The sequence below is a fragment of the Equus quagga genome, chromosome 13 (assembly GCF_021613505.1).
Source record: "Equus quagga isolate Etosha38 chromosome 13, UCLA_HA_Equagga_1.0, whole genome shotgun sequence".
In the NCBI taxonomy this organism is placed as follows: Eukaryota; Metazoa; Chordata; class Mammalia; order Perissodactyla; family Equidae; genus Equus; species Equus quagga.
Window position 1 is genome coordinate 24,755,595 of NC_060279.1, and position 20,782 is coordinate 24,776,376.

The following is a 20,782-nucleotide window of genomic DNA, read 5'->3' on the forward strand; positions in this document are numbered from 1 at the left end:
GGTATAGTGTTAGATACTGGGGTTACAAGGAAAAGAGGGAAAAGGAGGAGATGGGTCCAGCTGTAGGCCATTCAAACCCTGTTAGGGTGCAGGCAAAGAAAGAGGCATATGCTTGTAAACTGGTACATATAACATGAGCTCTGTAGAAATATGCCTGGGGAGTCCTGGTCACTCTCATGGGGACAGATGGAGGGGAAGAGTGTTGGGATGGTTTCCAGGAAGTGGTGGCACTTGAGCTCAGCATTCAAGGGCAACTGGGAGCTGTGATTACGTATTCGAGCTCTGTCCTTCGGCTGCACTGTTAGCTGCATGAGGGCCAGGACTGAGTTTTCATTCACCATCCTTCCTCAGCAGGTAGGGGAGTGCTTGGCACATAGCAAGGCTTGATGATGATCACTTGCTGACAGGTTTGGATTTGGGCTGGTATGAAACACATAGGAACATGTTTGACTGGTGGCCTCAGGCATGGTGCAAACTTTTTGTGACAAGAAGTATAAAGTGAAGAAGTCCAACTGCCCCCACCCCTCTCCCTCCACTGCCATCTGTCTCCTAGCTCTGGCCCCAGCCCTGTCAGCTCCCATCTACCCCAGCCCTGTCCTAGTGGCCTGGGGTTAAGAGGCTCTCTCTTTGGGTCCACTCCCTGAGGCTCTGGGGTCAGGTTCTCCTGAGGAGGGTCAGGACAGTCTGCACTGGAGGGGACAGCTCTGGCCATTGACCTGCTCTGGGCAAGTTGGGCATTCTTGGGTCTGGCCCAGGGACCACTCATGTGTTGTTTCTTCTCCTCCTCCTGCCTCTAGCCCTTCTGTATGCCACAATCTTCGGGAATGTGACGACCATTTTCCAACAGATGTACGCCAACACCAACAGGTACCATGAGATGCTCAACAGCGTTAGAGACTTCCTGAAGCTCTACCAGGTCCCAAAGGGGCTGAGCGAGCGAGTCATGGATTACATCGTGTCCACCTGGTCCATGTCCAGAGGCATCGACACAGAGAAGGTAAGGAGGGCGACAAGCTCAGGTAAACTGCTTGTCTCTTGGCTTTCCCAGCGAGACCTGAGGCTCTCGTAGGGCAGTGATTCTCAATCCTGGCCATCCATCAGAATTCACCTGGGTAGCTTTGGGTTCCCAGGTCCTACCTCCAGAAGTTTTGATTGCTTCCACATCAGCCTTGCTCAAGAACCAGCAATTAAGAGCCTTCATTTAAGATATTGGAAAGGCAGGTGTGTCTCCTGGAGAAGAGAGGGACTGGAAGTTGATCCGTCCAGGGCAGAATTTCCCACACTTGCATGATGATAAGACTCAGGGCCAGCCGGGGTGAGGTGATCGGTATTACTGGTCTTCCTTTCACCTCAGCGTCCAAGATGGCACAGCACTGCTACTGATCTTGTCTTTATTCACACTTCGATATTTTGTTCATCATGGATTTTTTGCATGAATTTTAATTTTTAAAAATATTGCATTAAACTATGATTTATCTTGATTACTGCGTTTTTAGCATCCCCTTCAATTTTGTGCCCAAGGCTCTTGCCTCACTCTGGGCTTGACCCTGATAAGAATCCCATGGTGTGATCCTTAAAAACATTCCCAGGGGCTGGCCCAGTGGCACAGTGTTTAAGTTCGCACATTCCACTTCTCGGCGGCCTGGGGTTCACCGGTTCATATCCTGGGTGTGGATATGGCACTGCTTGGCACGTCATGCTGTGCTAGGCGTCCCACATAGAAAGTAGAGGAAGATGGGCATGGATGTTAGCTCAGGGCCAGTCTCCCTCAGCGAAAAGAGGAGGATTGGCAGCAGTTAGCTCAGGGCTAATCTTCCTCAAAAAAAAAAAAACATTCCCAGCCTCCATCCCAGATCTAAAGAATCAGGATTTGGGGGGTAGGGTATGAGGGAACTGGAAATCTGCATTTTTGGCAATGCCTGGGTGACCCTATTCATCACACAAGTCTGGGAAATACCCTTCAAGGGCTTGTGCCTTAATCATCAGTTGACTTGAGCAGAGCATGGGTCAGACACATCTCTAGGCATCAGTCTTCCCACCTGTAAAATGGAAATGGCAATAAATCCCTATCATTCCCTAAGAGTTTCATTATTGTAGATGCATCTCGGCAAACTGAAGAAAATTTCGCGGTACTGGAAGGAATAAAGGAAAGATACAGTGGACTTCCTATTTCTATTATTCATTTATGAATTATCTCCTTTGTATATTTTCTATAAGCAAAAATGTAACATCAGATTTTAAGGGATTGCTAAGTTTTTCTCTGCTTCTCAGCCTTTTGAACCGCCCTTCTTTTATTGCTAACCTGTAAGTACTGATTCCTTTCATTGTTAGAATGAGCAAAAGAGAAAGACAACACTATGGCAGAAATACCTTATGACAAAGTCAAAGCCAAATTCAACTGGCTTTGGACCAGCTCTCCATGTTCCTAGTCTTTCTCCATTAGAATCGTCAGCTGAGAGTTGATAGTTTAAAAGGAAAACTTGAACTAAATTTAACTGATCCCAACTTAAAAGGAAGGATACTTCGGTTTTGTTGAATATCTGCCATAGTAACAACAATAACATAAAATGACACCACCCCAGCACCAGCTCCCATTCCTTGAATGTGCGCTGAGAACAAATATTTACTGCACTCCTGCACGCGCCTGGCCCTGCATTCATGCTTCATTTAGGCTCCACAACAACTCCAGAAGGGAGCTGCTATTATTTCTACGGAAGGTATGAAGTTACAGAGGCTCAATTAATGTATTAACTGTCCCTGGTCACGGAGTTAAGAATGGCAAAGTCAGGATTTGAATGCAGTTTTGTCTGAGTCCAAAGCTTGTGCTTTTCCTACTATTACTTTTTTTTTTTTTAGTACATTTAAAACATGTACTGGAGGGAAAGACCAGTCCAGATGGAGTTGCCCTCATTTCTCAGATGGGCAGGGCATGGGGCGGGCGGGACTTAGTCCTTGGCTTTGCCAACCACCTGCCCTGATTGTGCCTGTTGTTTCTGCTCTGCTTTCTCAACAAGGCGCGTAGGTTCTGTGGGTGCCTGGCAGCTGATGGAGCAGAAAGGAACTTTGATCTCTCAGCCCTGGGGCTCCTTTTCCCAGGGTCCCGGATGCCTTTGTAAATCTGGTTGTGGGAAAAAAGCCCTTCCTGCCCTCACGGCAGAGCTGGACTGGGCAGCTGCCCTGGGAGACAGCATTGTCAGCATTTGCGCTCCCTTCCCCTCCTGCCGTCTCACTTTCCTGGAGGGCTTTGGGATTAGCCCCAGGCCTTGATACGGATTGAAAAGGGAATACTGTGGCAACTCATGGCAGAGCTCAGCCTAGCCTGGGGTGGCTGTTCTTCCTGGCAGGGGCTTGTGGCCAGCAACTGCTCGGGTAAGAACCAGTCCATGATCCCATGCCTCTCCTGGCTTCCTGTCCCCTCCATTCTAGATCAGAATGGTCAGTGATGACCAGAGGGCTAAGGTGCATGTGTGAGGCAGGAGGGTGGTAGTTCTGGCAACTCCAGTTTTACCAGTAATGAGGTGACGACCTTGAGTACATCACTTGTCCCTCTGAGGCTCTGTTTCCGTGTCGGTAACACATGGAAACTAGATGACTTTTAAGACTAAGGCCGACCTCTAAGGCTGTCTTGGCTTTGATCTGGACTTCAAAGCCTCCTTCTGGCCTGCTGTGATAACGGCATCAGAAATGAGAGCTCACATGCGTTGAGCAATGGGGTGTGCTGGGCATTGTACCAGGGAGTTCCCACACAGCATCTGTGGAAGAATTCTATACTCAGGTTCAAAACTGAAGACTTGGGGAAAGAACCTAAGTGTTGCTTCAAATTCCCACAGCTAGTAAATGTTGAAGCTGGGAATTGAATCCACATCTGCCTGATCCTCAAGCCTGTTCTCCCAACCACGCTTCTGTCCTGCCCGGCCTGGGGAGCCTCCATGAGCCTCCATGATGTCATCTCCCTGTGGCCTTCAAGGCCTCAAGGACCAGCAAGGATGGTCTCTCCTCAAACCAAGCAGAAGGGAAGGTGGCCCAGGAAGGCTACAAGGTCTTGAGCTGACACCCTCCCTCATAGAGAGGAGTTCAGGACCCCCTACCCTGCCCAGTGTGGAACCAACAGAAGAATGATCTGAGATGCCTGATGGCCATGAAAGTCTGTAATTTCTCCACTCCAGGTTCCCTCTCCTCCTCACGTGTGCTTTCCAGTGTCTCTGGGATCAGTGCCCATGAATAAAACATTGTCTCCAGGCCAAGGCCTCGTTCGCTAGCAGCCTGTCTGCCAGCAAAGCCCAGCCCAGGGGAAGCCAGGTATTTAAAGATAAACTCACCTGGAGATTAAATCTTGGTTTCAAACCGCTGGGCACAGTTTTGACATGACTTGCAAGGGTTCCTCTCTCCTTGGTTTTCTGCTTGGGGAGAAGAGGACCCAAATTAAATCTGTGTTTCTACAGGAGTCTTGTTTCCAGTGAGCCTTAGGGAGGGAAGTACTTAGCAAGCACTCTGCCTAAGCATTGGCAGTCTCAGTTTTCCTCTGCATTGGTCAGTCCTCCATCCCCACTTCTAGAAAACATGCTTAGTTCCTTGGCATCCTGCAACCTCAGAGCAAAAATGCAGAGACACAGAAGGAGGGGACCAGGGTTTACTGAGTCCTTTACTGGGGCCAGGCACTGTCCCGGGGGAAGTGTACTGGCAGATGTAATTTCACTTAATCCTTACAAACCAGGGTTAGTGGTGTGCATTTTACAGGAGAAACTGAAGTGTAGAGCAGTTAAGTGACTTGGAGGGGATGGAGCTGGAATTTCAACTGTTCGACCTCCTCTTTCCACGGCCACACCTCCATGCAGAGCACAGGGGTCACCTGAGAGGGTGGGATAGGAGCAAAGCTGGCATGGGCAAGGTGAGATCTGAGCCAGGCTGAAGGACTTCCGAATTTCAGGGTGAGCTCCAGGCACAGAAGCAAATGGCCTGTGCGAAGGCAGAGAAGCAGGAGTGGGGACGTCGCCAGCACCTCAAGGAAATGTCTTCAGGGATGCGTTTGATTTTATGCCTCCAGCTTTGTTCACAGGCTACCATGGGAGAAAGGGTTATGTTAGGAGCACTCCTGATTTCTCTGGAAAAGTCCACTTGAAGGTGTCCTGTTGTATTACTCAGTGCTTGCCACATAAGGGGTCATGCAATGGTTTCTTGCTAAAATTTAGTCCAGAGAAATACTTCTCCCCCTAGAAAAGGCTAAGGAATTTTTATTTCTTTGGAAGATGAGACCTGCATGGCCTCTTATGGTTCCGATTTTGCCCTGAGTTCCTAGATGCTGGGAGTCAAATTACAAGCCCATTTGCTCTGGGCGGCCGCATAATCTAGGCAGTGGTTCGTATGTCAACTAGGCTCTGGAGTCACACTGCCTAGTTTGGGAACCCAGCTCTGCCATTTCCTGGCTGTGCAACTTTGGGCAAGTTATTTCTCTTCCCTGTGCGTCAGTTTTCTCGTCTGTAAAATGGTACAATAATTGCGCTTATCTCCTAGGGTTTAGGTGAGGCTTAAATTAACTAATGCATGTAACGTTGAAAATGTAAAACTCACAGTTCTCCTTGACTTTCCCTCTCCTTCTTTCCTTTTTCATTATTCTCCTTAGCACTTATTGCTAAATTTTACCCGTTTTGCTTATTATTTGTCTCCTCCCGCTAGATGGTAGGTTACACGAGGTGGAGATTTTTGTCCATTTTGTTCACTGCTGCATCGTCAGAGCCTAGAATGATTCCTGGCATCTAATAAAGTGCTCGATAGGTAAATATGAAATCAATGAATGAATGACTCTAAAGTACTTAGCGATGCCTGGTGCATAATATGTGATCAGTAGGTATTACTTTATATCTCTCTTTAAATCACACCCATATTCAGTCCATCAGCAGATCATGGCAGCTCTATCTTCAAAATATATCCTGAATTTGGTCCCTTCTCACCTGCTCAGCTACCAGCATCCCAGTCTGAGTCCCCTCTCACCTGGGCACCTGCAGGAGTGACCTAATTTGGTTCCTTGGCTCCACTCCCGCATTGTATGATCAGGGCGCTCGAACCCCGCTCTGTAGCTGTGATGATCCTTTTAGAATACAGGTCAGGTCTTGTCACTCCCCTGCTTGAAATCCTTCAATGTGTCCCCAACACACTCAGAATAAAATGCAAGTCTTCTCCTAACCTAAAAGTCTCTACCCTCTTTCCTGCTTGGCGTTCTCCCGAAGCCTCGTCTCTTATCCCTTTCTCCTCATTCCCATTGGCTATTGCTCAGGTCGCCTCACAACTTTGGCTATTCTGCTGGAATGTCTTTCTTTTACATGGCCCCCTCTGGCCCATTATGCAGCTATCAGTTTAATTGTCACCTCCTGGGAGAGGCCTTCCTTGACCACCTATCTGAAGAGTCCCACATACTCCCAGCCCCTAGATTGTTGGGCCCCTGTCCTAAGCATTTACACAGATCTTTGTGGTCACTACCTGTCTCTCCCACAAGAAAGTAAGCCCCATGAGGACAAGGACTGTGGCTGTCTTTTTTTTTTTTTTTTTTGAGGAAGATTAGCCCTAAGCTAATGTCTGCTACCAATCCTCCTCCTTTTTGCTGAGGAAGACTGGCCCTGAGCTAACATCCATGCCCATCTTCCTCAACTTTATACGTGGGATGCATGCCACAGCATGGCTTGCCAAGCGGTGCCATGTCTGTACCCAGGATCTGAATTGACAAACCCTGGGCTGCCGAAGCGGAAGCTGAGAACTTAACCACTGCACCACTGGGCCGGCCCTGACTGTGGCTGTCTTGTCCACCACTGCCTTGAAGAGTACAATCCAGCCTAGTGGGGTGTTGGGGGTGCCGAGGGGCTATGGGCTGGAGGCCAAAGGGAGGGCCCTGACACTGTTTCTTCCTGTGCCCGGCCAGGTCCTGCAGATCTGCCCCAAGGACATGAGAGCCGACATCTGCGTGCACCTGAACCGCAAGGTGTTCAAGGAGCACCCAGCTTTCCGACTGGCCAGCGACGGCTGCCTGCGCGCGCTAGCCATGGAGTTCCAGACGGTGCACTGCGCCCCGGGGGACCTCATCTACCACGCAGGGGAGAGTGTGGACAGCCTCTGCTTTGTGGTCTCCGGCTCCCTGGAGGTGATCCAGGATGACGAGGTGGTGGCCATCCTGGGTAAGTGTTGCCTTTGCTGGACAGAATACATTCTGGTGCCCCGGGGTTGGCTTAGCTACTGGGCAGCTCTACACCAGAAACTGCTCCACAGGGCAAGGCCAAGTGTTAGCATCCACCCTTCTGTCCATCAAACAAATATTTGAATGCCTGTTTTGTATCAGTCATTGTTTGAGGCACTTGGGGTGTTTCAATGACAAAATTGGGCTTTGTCCTTAAAGGGTTCCCAATCTAGTGAGGTAGATAAACAAATAAGCAGCTATTACAGTGAAAGGGGCATCTGACTTAGAAAGGCATCTAAGCCTTCAAGTGTGGGAGAAGGCTTCCTGGAAGAAATGACACCTAAGCTGAAACCTGAAGATTGAGAATGAGTTAGCATGAGAAGGGAAGGGACCGAGCATGTGTGAAATCCTTACAGAGAGAGAGAGAAAGAGAGAGCATGATTCATTTGGAGAACTGCAAGTACTTTGGTGTGGCTGGGGCGCACAGAACAAGAAGAGACATGCTGAGGGATGAGGCTGCGGAGGGAGCTTAGCACTGCCCAGATCATGGCAGGTTCTGGAAGCCCTGTTAAGGGACTTGGATTTTATTTTGGGAGCCAATGAAGGGTTTAAAGCAGGAGAGAGGCATGATCAGATTTGTACTTTAGGAAGATGACTGTAGTTGCAGCTTGGAAAGTGGACTGAAGGAGGAAGGCTGGAGCAGGGAGGTGAGGTTAGAGACAGGTTATCTAGTTGACGATACCTTGAAATAATACTTGTGGTGGCCAGATGGAGAGAAGCAAATGGATTTGACATATTTAAGTAGAATCAGGGGCTGGGCTGGTGGCATAGTGGTTAAGTTCACGTGCTCCACTTCTGGAGCCTGGGGTTCACGGGTTCAGATCCCAGGTACAGACCTACACACTGCTCATCAAGCCATGCATCCCGCATACAAAACAGACGAAGACTGGCACAGATGTTAGCTCAGGACCAATCTTCTTCACCAAAAAAAAAAAAAAAAAGAAAGAAGTAGTAGAATCAAAAGAACCCAATGACTGATCTGCTGTAGGGGGAGAGAGAAGAGTCAATGATGACTGCAGGGTTTCTTATTTGGATAACAGGGAAGCTGGTGTGCCATACACTATAATAGGGAACATGAGAGGAGGAGCAGGAGCATGGGGGAACATACGGTATTTGGCATGTTAAGCATCAGTGGCCTTTGAGAGATTCATCTGATTGCTTGAGGTAGCTACAGGTCAGTCCTTTACTGGGGGCATGTCTACCTCTGAGGGAGCAAGCCATCAGAATAGTGCCCAACATTTATGGAGATCTTACATTTATGTAAGGCGTTTAACATACAGATTCTCATTTAATACTTACAGTCACCCTATGAAGTGATTGGATTGTCTCGCTTTTGTAGATAAGACAATGCAAGCTCAGAGAGGTTAGAGAACTTTCCCAAGGCATCACAGCTGCTGAGGTCCATGGAACCAGCATCCTGGAGTCCTTCTGACTCTAAAACCTCTGCTGTGATCCATTTTGCAATACTACAATCCTAACGATAATATGTGTTGTTTGCTGGCCCATTAAGTTGCCAGGCACTGCTAGACATTGCATTTTATCTTTTACATATGATTTCTTAGGAAACTGAGGCCAGGAGAGATTAAGTTACACTGAAGTTAGAATTGAGATTTAAACTAAGTATCTAGATGTCTATAGTATTAAAAAGAAAAAGCCCAGACTTCGTTCCCGCTTGACCTTGGAGTACGTGATACCCATCCCTCCTCTTGCGCCAATGGCCCCAGCCAACCTGCCCTCTTGATTACATTCTGCTCAGGTGAACCCAAGGCAGATGTACATTCCTTCAGTGTGTGCTGGCAGATGGTCAGACGGAGACTGGGCTAGACCTTGGGTTGGGGTTGGAGGCTGAGACTGTTTGCTAAAATAAGTGTTCTGGCTTCTTGGTATCCACTGAACTCCGCAGACAGGGTTATTCTATTCCTTGCCCTGCTCATGCACAGAGACATGAGATTTGACTGTAGGAGGAACAGAATACACGAAGGGTAAAGTGGTTACTTTAGCACAACTGTAGGGAGCAAACATTTATCTCTACTGTTGATACTCATCAGTGTCCTTGATCAAGAGGACTTTTTGTTGGTAATAGCAATCAAGGTGTTTTCCTGGCTGAGAAGAAGAGTAACTAGTGACTAGTGGGCTCTCCTTTGAATTTGAATTTGAATTGATCCTTTGGGGTAGGGCATCCCTCACCCGTCCTTCCGCTGATAACCCACCATACGCCTTTCCAAGGAATCCAGCCTGGTGAGCAGCACCACACTCATGCTCAAGGCATCCTTGTCGACTCACCCTAATCAGCTGTCCTCTTAGGAGTTGGGTTTGGACACCTGGCCTGGAGGAGTGACAGAGCTGCAGAAGGGTGAAAAAGGCAGATGACCACTTCCCAGCAGGTCTCATCTCCCCTTAGCCTGGGCTTCTTGCAGACAAGCAACCAGGGCTTGATTCCTTGTTGACTCGCTTGGTCAATGGACTGCTTCTCCAATCCAGCCCTCTGCTCAGGCCCTCCTGGGCATCCTGCCCACTCCAGTTAGCAATGTGGACAGGGCCTCTGAAACAGCTCAGCAGCTTCAGCTTCCAGGTGCTTCTTGCCCTCCAGCTGTCCAGACTAGAAGAAGCATCTTCTGTGTGTCCCCAGAAGACAGATTGAGTCCAAAAGACAGGTCCAAGCTTGATGTCCTAAAGAGCTTGTGACATTTCAAGAGGATGAGGTAAGTCATTTGAACCAGCCTGACCCCTGGGGCAAGACACATAAGAGATTCCAAGCTATCTGCTCTCTGGAAACTTAAATTCAGAGTTTTGTTGTTGTTGGTTTTCTCTGATTGCAATATCTTTTGCTCAATTAACTGACATCAGTTTGTTCTTGCAAAGGGAGTTCAAGCATTAAATGGTTATTTGAGGTAGATCTTTATTGCTCTGTGATGCCTTTCAAGTCAATCCACCCAAAATCTATTGAACACCTATTATCTGACAGGCACTGTCACGGAGGTGGGGATACAGCAGTGGACCAAACATTAGCCCAGCCTTCAGGGAGCTTCTACAAGTGAAGGAGACTAACATTATTTTTTTATATTTATAGTTTGTTTATTTATTTTTACTGAGGTAACATTAGTCTATAACTTTATATAAATTTCAGGTATACATCGTTATATTTTGATTTCTGTGTAGACTATATCATGTTCACCACCCAAAGGCTAGTTACCATCCGTCACCGTACACACATCCCCATCATCCCTTTCCACCTCCTCCTTCCCCACCTCCCCTCTGGTAACCACCAATGTAATCTCTGTATCTATATGTTTGAGACTGACCTTATTAAAAAGGCCACAATCACGTTGCTTGATAAGTGTTACCATAGAGATGATACAGGTGCTCCTAGAGCGTCATTGGACAAGTAATTTTTGAGCAAGTACTGTGTAACTAGTGTTCCAACGCGGAAGGAGAATAGCTGGGGGATCTTCAGTTATCAACAAGCAGGAGGCTTTAGAAAAAACCTCAGAGCTCATCTGTCTCCTTTGTTTGATCTGTAGTCTCTTGTCATCAGTTCACTCGTTTACATTCTGCTAATTTGTTTCCTCCTTCTAGTTCTAATATTTCTCTCCCATTCTCTGTTTAATTTTAGCATAAACTACAAGATTGAGAAAAAGTGTCAGCACTCATAACTGAATGTGTTTAGTATGTATTAAAAAGAGAACCCTGCCGCCGGCTCGGTGGCTCAGTGGTTAAGTACGCATGTTCCGCTTGGGCGGCCCCTGGTTCACCGGTTCAGATCCCAGGTGCGGACAGGGCACTGCTTGGCAAGCCATGCTGTGGCAGGCATCCCATGTATAAAGTGGAGGAAGATGGGCACGGATGTTCACTCAGGGCCAGTCTTGCTCAGCAAAAAGAGGAGGATTGGCGGCAGATATTAGCTCAGGGCTAATCTTCCTCAAAAAATAGAGAACCCTTTCTAATAAAAGTTTTCTAGAAGAGTGTTTTTCAAACTTTCTTGACTGCAACTCACTGTCTGAAATGTATATTACATCATGAACTAATCAACACATGTGCACACAGTTATACATCAAACTCAGTACTTTTGCTACATCAAATGCAACTTGATGTTTTCTATTAGATTTTGTTCTCTTTCATTTAAAAGGAAATTGACCGTCATGACCCACTAAATTGCTTTCTTGACCTGCTCACAGTGCACAGTTTAAAAACATGGTCCCACAAATGTAGACAGTATCTCTCTTGGATTGAAAGCTTTGCTATCTCCTGAGGACAGAGAATATACTAGATAATCTCTTCTGATCTCTTTTTTCTCTGATGTTTTTGCGTTATTTTTCAGATGACTCCCAGTCTCCTTTTGGAATTCTCTTAGAAGTCACTTAATGTCTTCTCAAAGTTAGTTTCTTGGCCCTTTGAAATAGATGCAAGCCTTTAGCATGTACATTTTATTCATTACATTTTTAAAAGTAGTTTTCTTCTGGGGCCAGCCAGTGGTGCAGTGGTTAAGTTCACAAGTTCCGCTTTGGCGGCCTGGGGGGTTCACCAGTTCGGGTCTTGGGCGTGGACCTACGCACTGCTTGGCAAGCCACACTGTGGTAGGCATCCCATATATAAAGTAGAGGAAGATGGGCACGGATGTTAGCTCAGGGCCAGTCTTCCTCAGCAAAAAAAGAGGAAGCTTGGTGGCAGATGTTAGCTCAGGGCTAAACTTCCTCAAAAAAAAGTAGTTTTCTTCTAATTTTTCATAGCAGAATAAAAAGGCACAGGTACCCATTTTGCCCCTGCCCAAGTGGTACTATTAGCCTCTGCAAGTAAGTCGTTATCTCAGTTCTGTGTTACCTGAGCACGGCAGATGAGTCATGGGCTTCCATCAGGGCTGTGCTTGACAGCGATCCTTCTCCCTGTGTTTCCATCTTATAAATGCAGTGCTTACAGGATCTTGTTTCACTGTGATTAGTGTCTCTGTAATAACTTTCATGGGTTTTACATTTTAATACTTAAATATATATTTAATCATGTATCATCTTGTATCTTTTCTTTTTGTTTTGTTTTCATTCTATTGGGCAAGACAGAAGTCTTTTTGGCCAGACTGCATCAAGTGTTGGAAAGAGCCCTGGAGCTGGAGCTGGAGATCTAACTATAGCTTTGGTTCTGCACTAACTCCTGCAGGAGTGACTACTAACTGGTTAAGTCTCTAAGGCCTCCCATGGGTCTACTAAGCCCATCATGCTGCATCAATTGCATGTTTAATCATCTGTCTCCCCTATGAGCTGAGACCCTTTGGTTTCCTACCTCTGGCTTGGCCCAGTGTGTGAAAGGCACCAGGGTCTATTTTCTGAATTGAATTGAATTGAATTGAAAGGCAGGCAGGGCTATGAAGGGCCCCATGGTCCCGAATAAGGGTCTGGACTTTATCTTGTGGAGTTGAGGGGCCCAGAGATTGTTTTAAACATGAGAGTAACATCTTCCACAAAGATGGCAGCTTGGAGCCTAGCTAGGAGATTCAGGTGAGAAATAATGAGGGCATAAATAAGGTGGTAGGAGGGAAATGGGGAAGAAGAGCCGGAGTCCAGGGATGTCAGGGGAGGGAGAACCTCCAGAATGAGGGAGGTGAGGAGAGGGCATAGTTTCCAGCAGTGACTGGACAGGCAGTAGAGCCAGAGGTAGAGGAGGATAGGACGATGAAAGATGATGGGTTTATTCTGTTGGGTTCACAGTGTCTTTTTGGAATAGTTTAGGCGTGGCTCTCAACTAGAGGAAACTTTTCTCTACTCGTGGACAGGCCAGAGCCTGTTCAAGGAAGAGGGGCAGCCCCATGGGGAGGGTTGAGGGGCAGGCTCTGGCTCATCAGAAAGTCTGAGTTAACTTCCTACATGCAGTCCTGTTACTATTGACCTAGGATTTACCTGTGCATTCCTCTTAAATGTACGTGTAAAGTTGCAAATGCTTGTTCACCGATAGAGTCTTTTTCTTTTTAAATGAGCACCCTCCTCACAGTTGCTAGTTTGGAAGCCACTCTCATCTATGCTGAGATAGTTTCTTTGGGTCCATTGACCTTGTTTGGATATTAATGTAGCATCTATTTATTTAGTAACTATCACAGCATAACATAAGGTTAGTCTCCTTGGGGGGGGTGCAGAAAAAATCTTTGTCTCGGATGAATATTCTATCCCCTTTGGGGAGACAAATGCGTGATTAGTGACAATAAGTAACACAGGTATTTCTTTCTGGAGACTTCCTGGAGTGAATGGGAAGATGTTCATGGAGGGGGTAGGAGTTGACTGGGCTTGGGAGGAACAGGAGGAGTGTTTGATGGGCTGGGTCTTGAAGTGGGAAGAGCAGCCTGAGCCTTGAGAGTCATGAGAGGTAGACATACATGTAGGCGTATTCAGGGACCAGTGTGAGTAGACTTTCATGTGGGCCAGTGGTTCTCAACTTTAGTGAGCATAAGGCACAGCTGGAAAGCTTGTTCGCAAGGCAGATTCCCAGGCCCCTCCACCATAGATTCTGAGTCTGCAGCTCTCGGATGGAGTCTTGGAATCTGCATTGTTCACAAGCCCTCCTTTCCCTTCGATGATTCCGTTGCACGTGGTTAGAGGACTATACCTTGAGAAACATTGCTTTAGGTTATCGCTACTTGATGTTTTTTTGTGGAATGGGGCGAGATGACCTGTGGAAAGTAGGAAGGCAAGGAAGCACCAGGTAGGGGACCTTTTATCACATTAACCTAAACCATATGGAATTGCCAATTTTCAACTTTTTTTTTTTTTTTTTTTTTGGTGAGGAAGAATGGCGCTGAGCTAGCATTTGTTGCCAATCTTCCTCTTTTTGCTTGAGGAAGATTGTCACTGAACTAACATCTGTCCCACTCCTCCTCCATTTTGTATGTGGGATGCTACTACAGTATGGCTTGATGAGCGGTGTGTAGGTCTGTGCCCAGGATCCAAACCCATGAACCCCGGGCCACAGAAGCAGATCCTGTGAACTTAACCACTATGCCACCCACCAGGCTGGCCCCTCAACTCTTTTTGACCTGCCCGAATGGTAGGATAAATATCTAGTGATCTATAAACAAGGAGAGGAAGGCCTAGCTTGGGGGGAGCTCTGTGAAGATGGCATCAGGATTTGGACACATGAGGTAAGGCCTTCTGGATGGAAAGAATGGTGCGAGCTGAGGCCTAAGGAAGGAGAGTGTGGGGTGTGTTTTGCAACCACAAGACTAGCACTTTAGCTGGAGCTGAGAGCCCTAAGGGGCAGCAGAGGGCCATGGGGCTGGAGAGGCAGATCAGGGCTAGTCTGTGGCTGTTTCTAAATGTCAGCATGAGGAACTAGGCAGTGGGAAACCACCAAAGGTGGTGACTAAAGTATGACACCGTTAGAGCTGTGGTTTGTGAAGATGAATGAACTAGACATGGAGACAGCGAGGCCATTAGGTGACTATGGCTTCTAGTAGAGATGAGAGGTGTTAAGATGTGCGAAGTAGAAACTGAGACAGAAGTAGGGTTCCCAAATAAAATACAAGCATCCAGCTAAATTTGAATTTCCTATAAACAATGAGTAATTTTTAGCTTATTTCCCAAATATTGAATGGGTCATATGTATGCTAAAAAATTATCCACTTATTTTGAAATTCAGATTTTCCTGGGCATCCTGTATTTTTACTTGCTAAATCTGGCAACCTTAGACGGGAGGGATGGGTGGATGAGATGTTCTGGAAGGAGAGTCTGAAAGGTTGTAAATAATAGGATGTGAGGAACAGATAGAGGGAGGTGAGAGAGATGATTGTGGTGTCCAGATGAGTGGGGAGATGGAGGCACTGGCAACGGAACAAGGCTGAGGCGGGAGGGACGGTGAGACACCAAAGGCAAGGAACTCGGTTTTGACTTGTTGCATTTGAAGACCAGTGGAGTGACCAAGTGGCATGTTCAACAGTGACTCAGAGAAGGGATCTGGAATTGGGACAAGAAGCGAGGGTTCAAGATAGACATTTAGGATTCAAGAAGGAATAGGAAATAGGAAAAAAAAAATCAGAGAGGACATATGAATGTTCGTCTAAGTGACCAAGTATTTTAGAGCATTTTAAAAGAAATGGGAGTGTAGCCATTCCAAATGCTCACAAGGAATTTTAAATGTTAGAAACTCTTATGATAAGTAAAGTAAGTAAAATACAATTTTTAAATGTAATGTGATCTCGCCTGTGTGGGGAGAAACATTCGTAGATAAAGGCCCACAACATGTCACGGTGGATGACTTTGGTTTGTGAGGCTGTAGGAGATTTTTCTTTTCTTTTTTTTATATTTGTCAGTCTTTCAAGTCTTCTTTAAAAGAGCGTATGCTACTTTCAAAATCAGGAAAAATATTTTTAAAATTTTCAAGTCGATCTTGAGAAAGCATCATTCCCAGTTTCACATGTCATTTTTCTTTCTTTTATTTTTAAGATTTTGTTTTTCCTTCTTCTCTCCAAAGACCCCGGGTACATAGTTGTGTATTTTTAGTTGTGGGTCCTTCTAGCTGTGGCATGTGTGACGCCGCCTCACCATGGCTTGATGAGTGGTGCTAGATCCACGCCCAGGATGCGAACGGGTGAAACCCTGGGCCACTGAAGCTGAGTGCACGAACTTAACTGCTCAGCCATGGGGCCGGCCCCTCACAGGTCCTTTTGGTTATCAGGATACAATTTGAAAGAATAACAATTTTTTTTCCAAAAAGAAGTCTTGACAGCATTTCGTTTGTTATTTACTGATCCAATAAAAAAAAAATGACGTTTATTTTAGTAGGTATTACACAACCCCTCCGTCAAACAGTTCTTGAAAAAGAGGATGGCTAGACAGTGAAGACAGAGTGGCTGTCTAACAAGGATTTTAAAAACAGCAACAGCTTCATGTAAACCCTCATTATTTTTGAGATGGAGAAGCTAAATCGTTCACAGAGATGCTTCCCCAAATTCCTGTGACCTGGAGGGCACTTCTGCATTGCCATCTTCCGTAATGTGTTGCTGCCCCTTACCCCGGGGGCTTGGTGAAGCTGCTGGGTGACTGTTAGTGCTGTGTGCCATGTAACAATGTCGCTTGTTCATGCTCAGCACAAGGAGAGGAAGCTACGTTTAAGTATCTCTTTAAATATTCCAACCATTAATTGCAAATTAATGGTTGGAAATAATATGCAAATAGTATTAATATGCAAACAGCTGTTCCATCAGCCGAAGCAATTATATTAAATCCACATTCCCAGTGGGGAACTATAGTATGAATAATCCAGAACTTCAGAAATGCAAAAACATTTGTATCAGGTAATACATGCATTACCTGATTGAGAGGAGGTGGGAGTGGGAACCAGGTCGTCTCTCCTAATTCAGTTTTTGCTTAAGCAGTTTAAAAAATTGGCTTGCGGTCCCTGAAGACACTGATACTTACGAGAGTTAATAGATCTTTTTAAAGGAAATTCTCTTAACTGTAGTGCCCAGATAGAGGGGATTGGTTAAAGCAAAAATTATGGTAAATCAAGGCGGTTGTTAATGACAATGTTAGAAGAAGTTTTGTTGGCATGCAAAATATTTCAGATATCATGTTAAGTGGGGAAAAAAGCAGAATGTATAACTATATATGCAGTACTCAACTACATAAAAATGCATATACGAGTAGGAGAAAGACAGAAAATGTACCAAAATGTTAACTGAAGTTGTCTGGATGGTGGCCTTAAGAGCTAATATTTTCTATTTTTCACTATATTTCAATTATTTTCTACAAGGCACATATATACTTTTATAAACAGGAGGGGAAAAAATTCAAGTCAATTTTCCATTATTATCTGTAGCGAGCTTGGAAAATTATCACCTGCTTTCAGCTGGAGATTTGTGATCTGTTTACTTAGGAGAGAAACATTCAGCTAATTTAATTTTATCTGTTGCAGTTGTGAAGAACAGAAGGAGAATTGTCATGATGTTTCCAAGCTGTTGCTCTAATTTAAACATTTATGAGTGGGTCCCCATTCGGACAGAGATGCCTCCATTGTTCGTTCCCGCTCTCTATGGGCTCCACAAGGAAGGCTGGTGATCCATATTGGATGAGATTTTGATTCCTTTAAGGAGAGCCTTTGTATCCCAGGGTAATTTGCATTCATCATCTTTATTTCTTTTTTTAAATTTGTCTGTAAACTTGCAGTTTAGTGTTAAGCTGGATCAAGTGAATTACAAGAGTGTTTCTGAGCAGGTCAGCAAATTCCTTGAGTCGGGTTGACGTTGTAGCTACCTGAGGATACCCAGGTTCTTGCACTTGGACTGGGAACCAGTTCTCTACTTGAAGGCATCCGTCCTAAGGCTTTCTAAGTCTTTCATACCTTGGCCCACCTTAAATTGTTCTACTCAGACCCATCTTTTCATTGATGTATTGATTTGTTCATCCCATGAACATGCCAGGTATAGTGCTAGGAATTGGAGCTACAATAGTGAACCAAGCAGATACACCTGGCATAGAGCTGACAGTCTCATCAGGGAGACAGACAAATAAATAGGCAGTTTTATAATATAATACTAGGAGTTGCAATAGGAGTAAGAACAGGGTACTGTGAGAGCTTATAAAACAGGCATCTAATCCAGTCCAGCCAGAAGAAATCAAGGAATCCTTCCTGACAGAGGTGGTATCTGAGCTGAGACTTGGATGATAGACTGAATTACCCCTGGTGTAGCAATGGTGGTGGGGGTTGGTATAGGGGATTAAAGAGAGTGTTTCAGACAGGGGGACAGCATGTGCAAAGACTTTAAAGCAGAAGAGTGACAGAGTCACATTTGTGTTTAGAAAGATCACCCTGGCTGCTGTGAAGAGAATGGACAGCAGGCAGGGAGACCAGCAAGGAAGATGCTGAGAGATGAGAGTGGCCTGAACTGACTTCACAGCAGTAGAAATGGAGAAGGATAGATCCAAGAGATATTTGATGAAATTATCAGAGCTTGGTCATTTATTGGCTACGGAGACAAGCAAGAGGGAGGAGTCTGAAATGACTCAGATAACTTTCACTGTGATGGGGACACTGGAGGATGGGCAGCTTTACGTGGGAGGAGGATCATTTTTGGATCTGTGGGTTTGAGTTAAGTGTCTAGGGGGAGATTCTAGACTCAGAAGAGAGATCTAAGCTCAAGGCATAAACCTGGGGCTCATCGTGATCCAGGCGGCAATTGAAGCCAGAGGAGAGGCTGAGAAAACCCAAAGAGAGAGGCGAGGATACAAAGCAATGCATTCCAGAGCAGAACCCCGAGGAATACTAGTTTATATGGAACATGTATGGGAGCCTGAGATGGACTGCCAGAAGAGGGGGAGAGTCCAGAAGAGTGGGATATCACGAGACAAGGAGAGGGTGAATGGGCATTTTCAAATGTCACAGAACCATCTTCCACTGACTAGAAGATGCTATGGACTGTAAGACACACCAATATTTTATGGCCCACTGAGAAACAATGCTGCCAATGAAATGGTGACATAGCATTGACTGTTAGACACATTCTGACTCCAGAGGGAAAAAATGCTAAGCAACTTAACTATGTATTAGAATCAAAGAGCCATAATAAACTGAAGACTAAAAAATATCTTTTACATTTATCAGGAAAAGAGTTGTTATTGACTAGAGTGAGAGTAGTGTTAGTGGAGTGTAGGGGGCAGAGGCAAATTAGGGTAGGTTGAGAAATGAAAAGAGGTGGATGTTGGGGTCAGTGGTACTTAATAAATTGCACAGATCTCCCCAGAGTTCCAAACCAAGAGAGATGATAAGTAAGATAGGTACAAGTCAACATATCACCTTTTATTTCTCTGAAAAGCTAATATTGGAGCATGTGCTTTATATCTTTGTCCAATAAAGCTTCTCAGTACTGAGCCTCAGAATTAGACCTACCCTGGAGGTGCTGACCAGCACAAGCCACCCCCCTGAGGGTCTGCTCTGAAGATCTCATGGCTTGGAGTGACAGAGGGAACATGCTTCCTGCAGGCAGACGGATCCCAAGGAGAGGGCAAGGGGCTGGCCCACACACGTGGCAGTTCTCCTTCCAAACTCATCAGTCAGATGAAGGGAAGAGAGAGGCCAAGAGTGTGATGCAACTGGAGCTGCCTACACATGGAAGGAAACATCCGGAACAGGGATAGATCATTCCTCCTTAATAGTAAGAAGGTAGAGACAATATCAATAACACTACCAAGAATTGAGCTGTAAAAGAAAGGAGAACATGTCTCAAACCCGCTATCTTCATTCCCAACCACCCAGCTTTTTCCCTCTGCTGTTTGGAAAAATTATCCATCTCTTTCATGTATCTAAATTCTCTTGCCTCTCCACAGAAGGCTAGTTCCATTTCCATTTTCTCTGTGAAATCTCCATAGTCCTGCCTAGCCTAACCTCCCACGTATCTTGGTATTACATTTTTGTTTGTTTTATACTTCATTGTTACGCACGTCTAAGTTTTGTCTGCTTACGTTGTAAGCCACATGAATGTAGAGTCGATGTCATATCCTTTTGTTATATCCCCCTTAATTGCTGGAACACTGCCTGATCTGTACTAGGTGAGGCCACATTGTTGAACGGGATTGAATTGTGTGCAAAGAGATGATGAGACATAACCCCACCTTTGAGAACTCTCAGTCTAATAGCTGCCTGAGAGAGAGAGTCAAATTCAGTTCACGTTAGACCTGGCATGTGACATTACAGGTTCTTGTGTGGGGTTCATTGATCAGATATGTGGCTGACCCACACCAGTGCCCCATCTCTAATACAGAGATGGTTTGCAGAAGAGCATAACAATGGCTCTCTTTTATACGGACCTCAAAAGAAAATATTTGTTGATCATCTCTGAGCCCTCTTATAAAACCTAAACGAGAGCAAACCTTTCTAGAAGGAGATACCTTATGAAATGTGTGGTGAAATATACACCTGTCCCTGGAACCAAGGCCTCCTCAGCATCTCCAGTCCTGGCTTTTTTTGTTGGCAAAAGAAATCCAATAAAAATGTTGGCTCAGCAGCCGACACCACAATGCAATCAGATAAGACCTGGCACTTAAAGCTAAGGCTTTATTCCTATATTTTCATGACTTGGACAGAAAGGCAAATTGATGATATTTCCACTATGTCTGCCTGTCTTTGACATACATTCCCACTTCTCTAAACTGTAGCAGATGAAGCAGAGGTCATGGATGCACAGCCAGCAGCATTTATTTTTTTCAGTAAGAACAAGAAGAGGGGCTTTGTAGCTTCATTATGGAAAAGAGAAGGCAAAATTTACATGGTGTTGAAACTTTGTTCACCTACTCTCCCCTATGATCTCAGACAATCCAAGGGAAGTAGCCATAAATGCAGTAAGAGAGTTATTAGATATTCCAAAATAAGCTTGAAAGCCTGGACCTCAGCACCTTTGGGCTGAAACACATGTGGGTGCCCAGAGCAAGGTCCCTGACCAGTACTTGGCCTGATGCATGGTGAGTCCTCAGTGAATCCTGGCTCCTCCCACAATCATGGCTGAGCTGGGAACTGAGTGGATATCACCAACGTATTTAGCTCAGGTTCATGGAGGTTTTGCTCTGAATGTGCTGCCAACACCTCCATGATGCT

General features: G+C 45.5%; 1 protein-coding gene across 1 annotated transcript in view; it reads left to right on the forward strand.

The window, feature by feature from the left end:
• Window positions 1-20,782, forward strand: part of KCNH1 (potassium voltage-gated channel subfamily H member 1) — a 357,626-nt gene that overhangs the window by 247,464 nt on the left and 89,380 nt on the right. Inside the window, exons 8-9 of the mRNA XM_046683812.1 lie at window positions 798-997; window positions 6,911-7,163. Coding sequence (XP_046539768.1) covers window positions 798-997; window positions 6,911-7,163 — 453 coding nt within the window. The remainder of the gene's footprint in view (window positions 1-797; window positions 998-6,910; window positions 7,164-20,782) is intronic.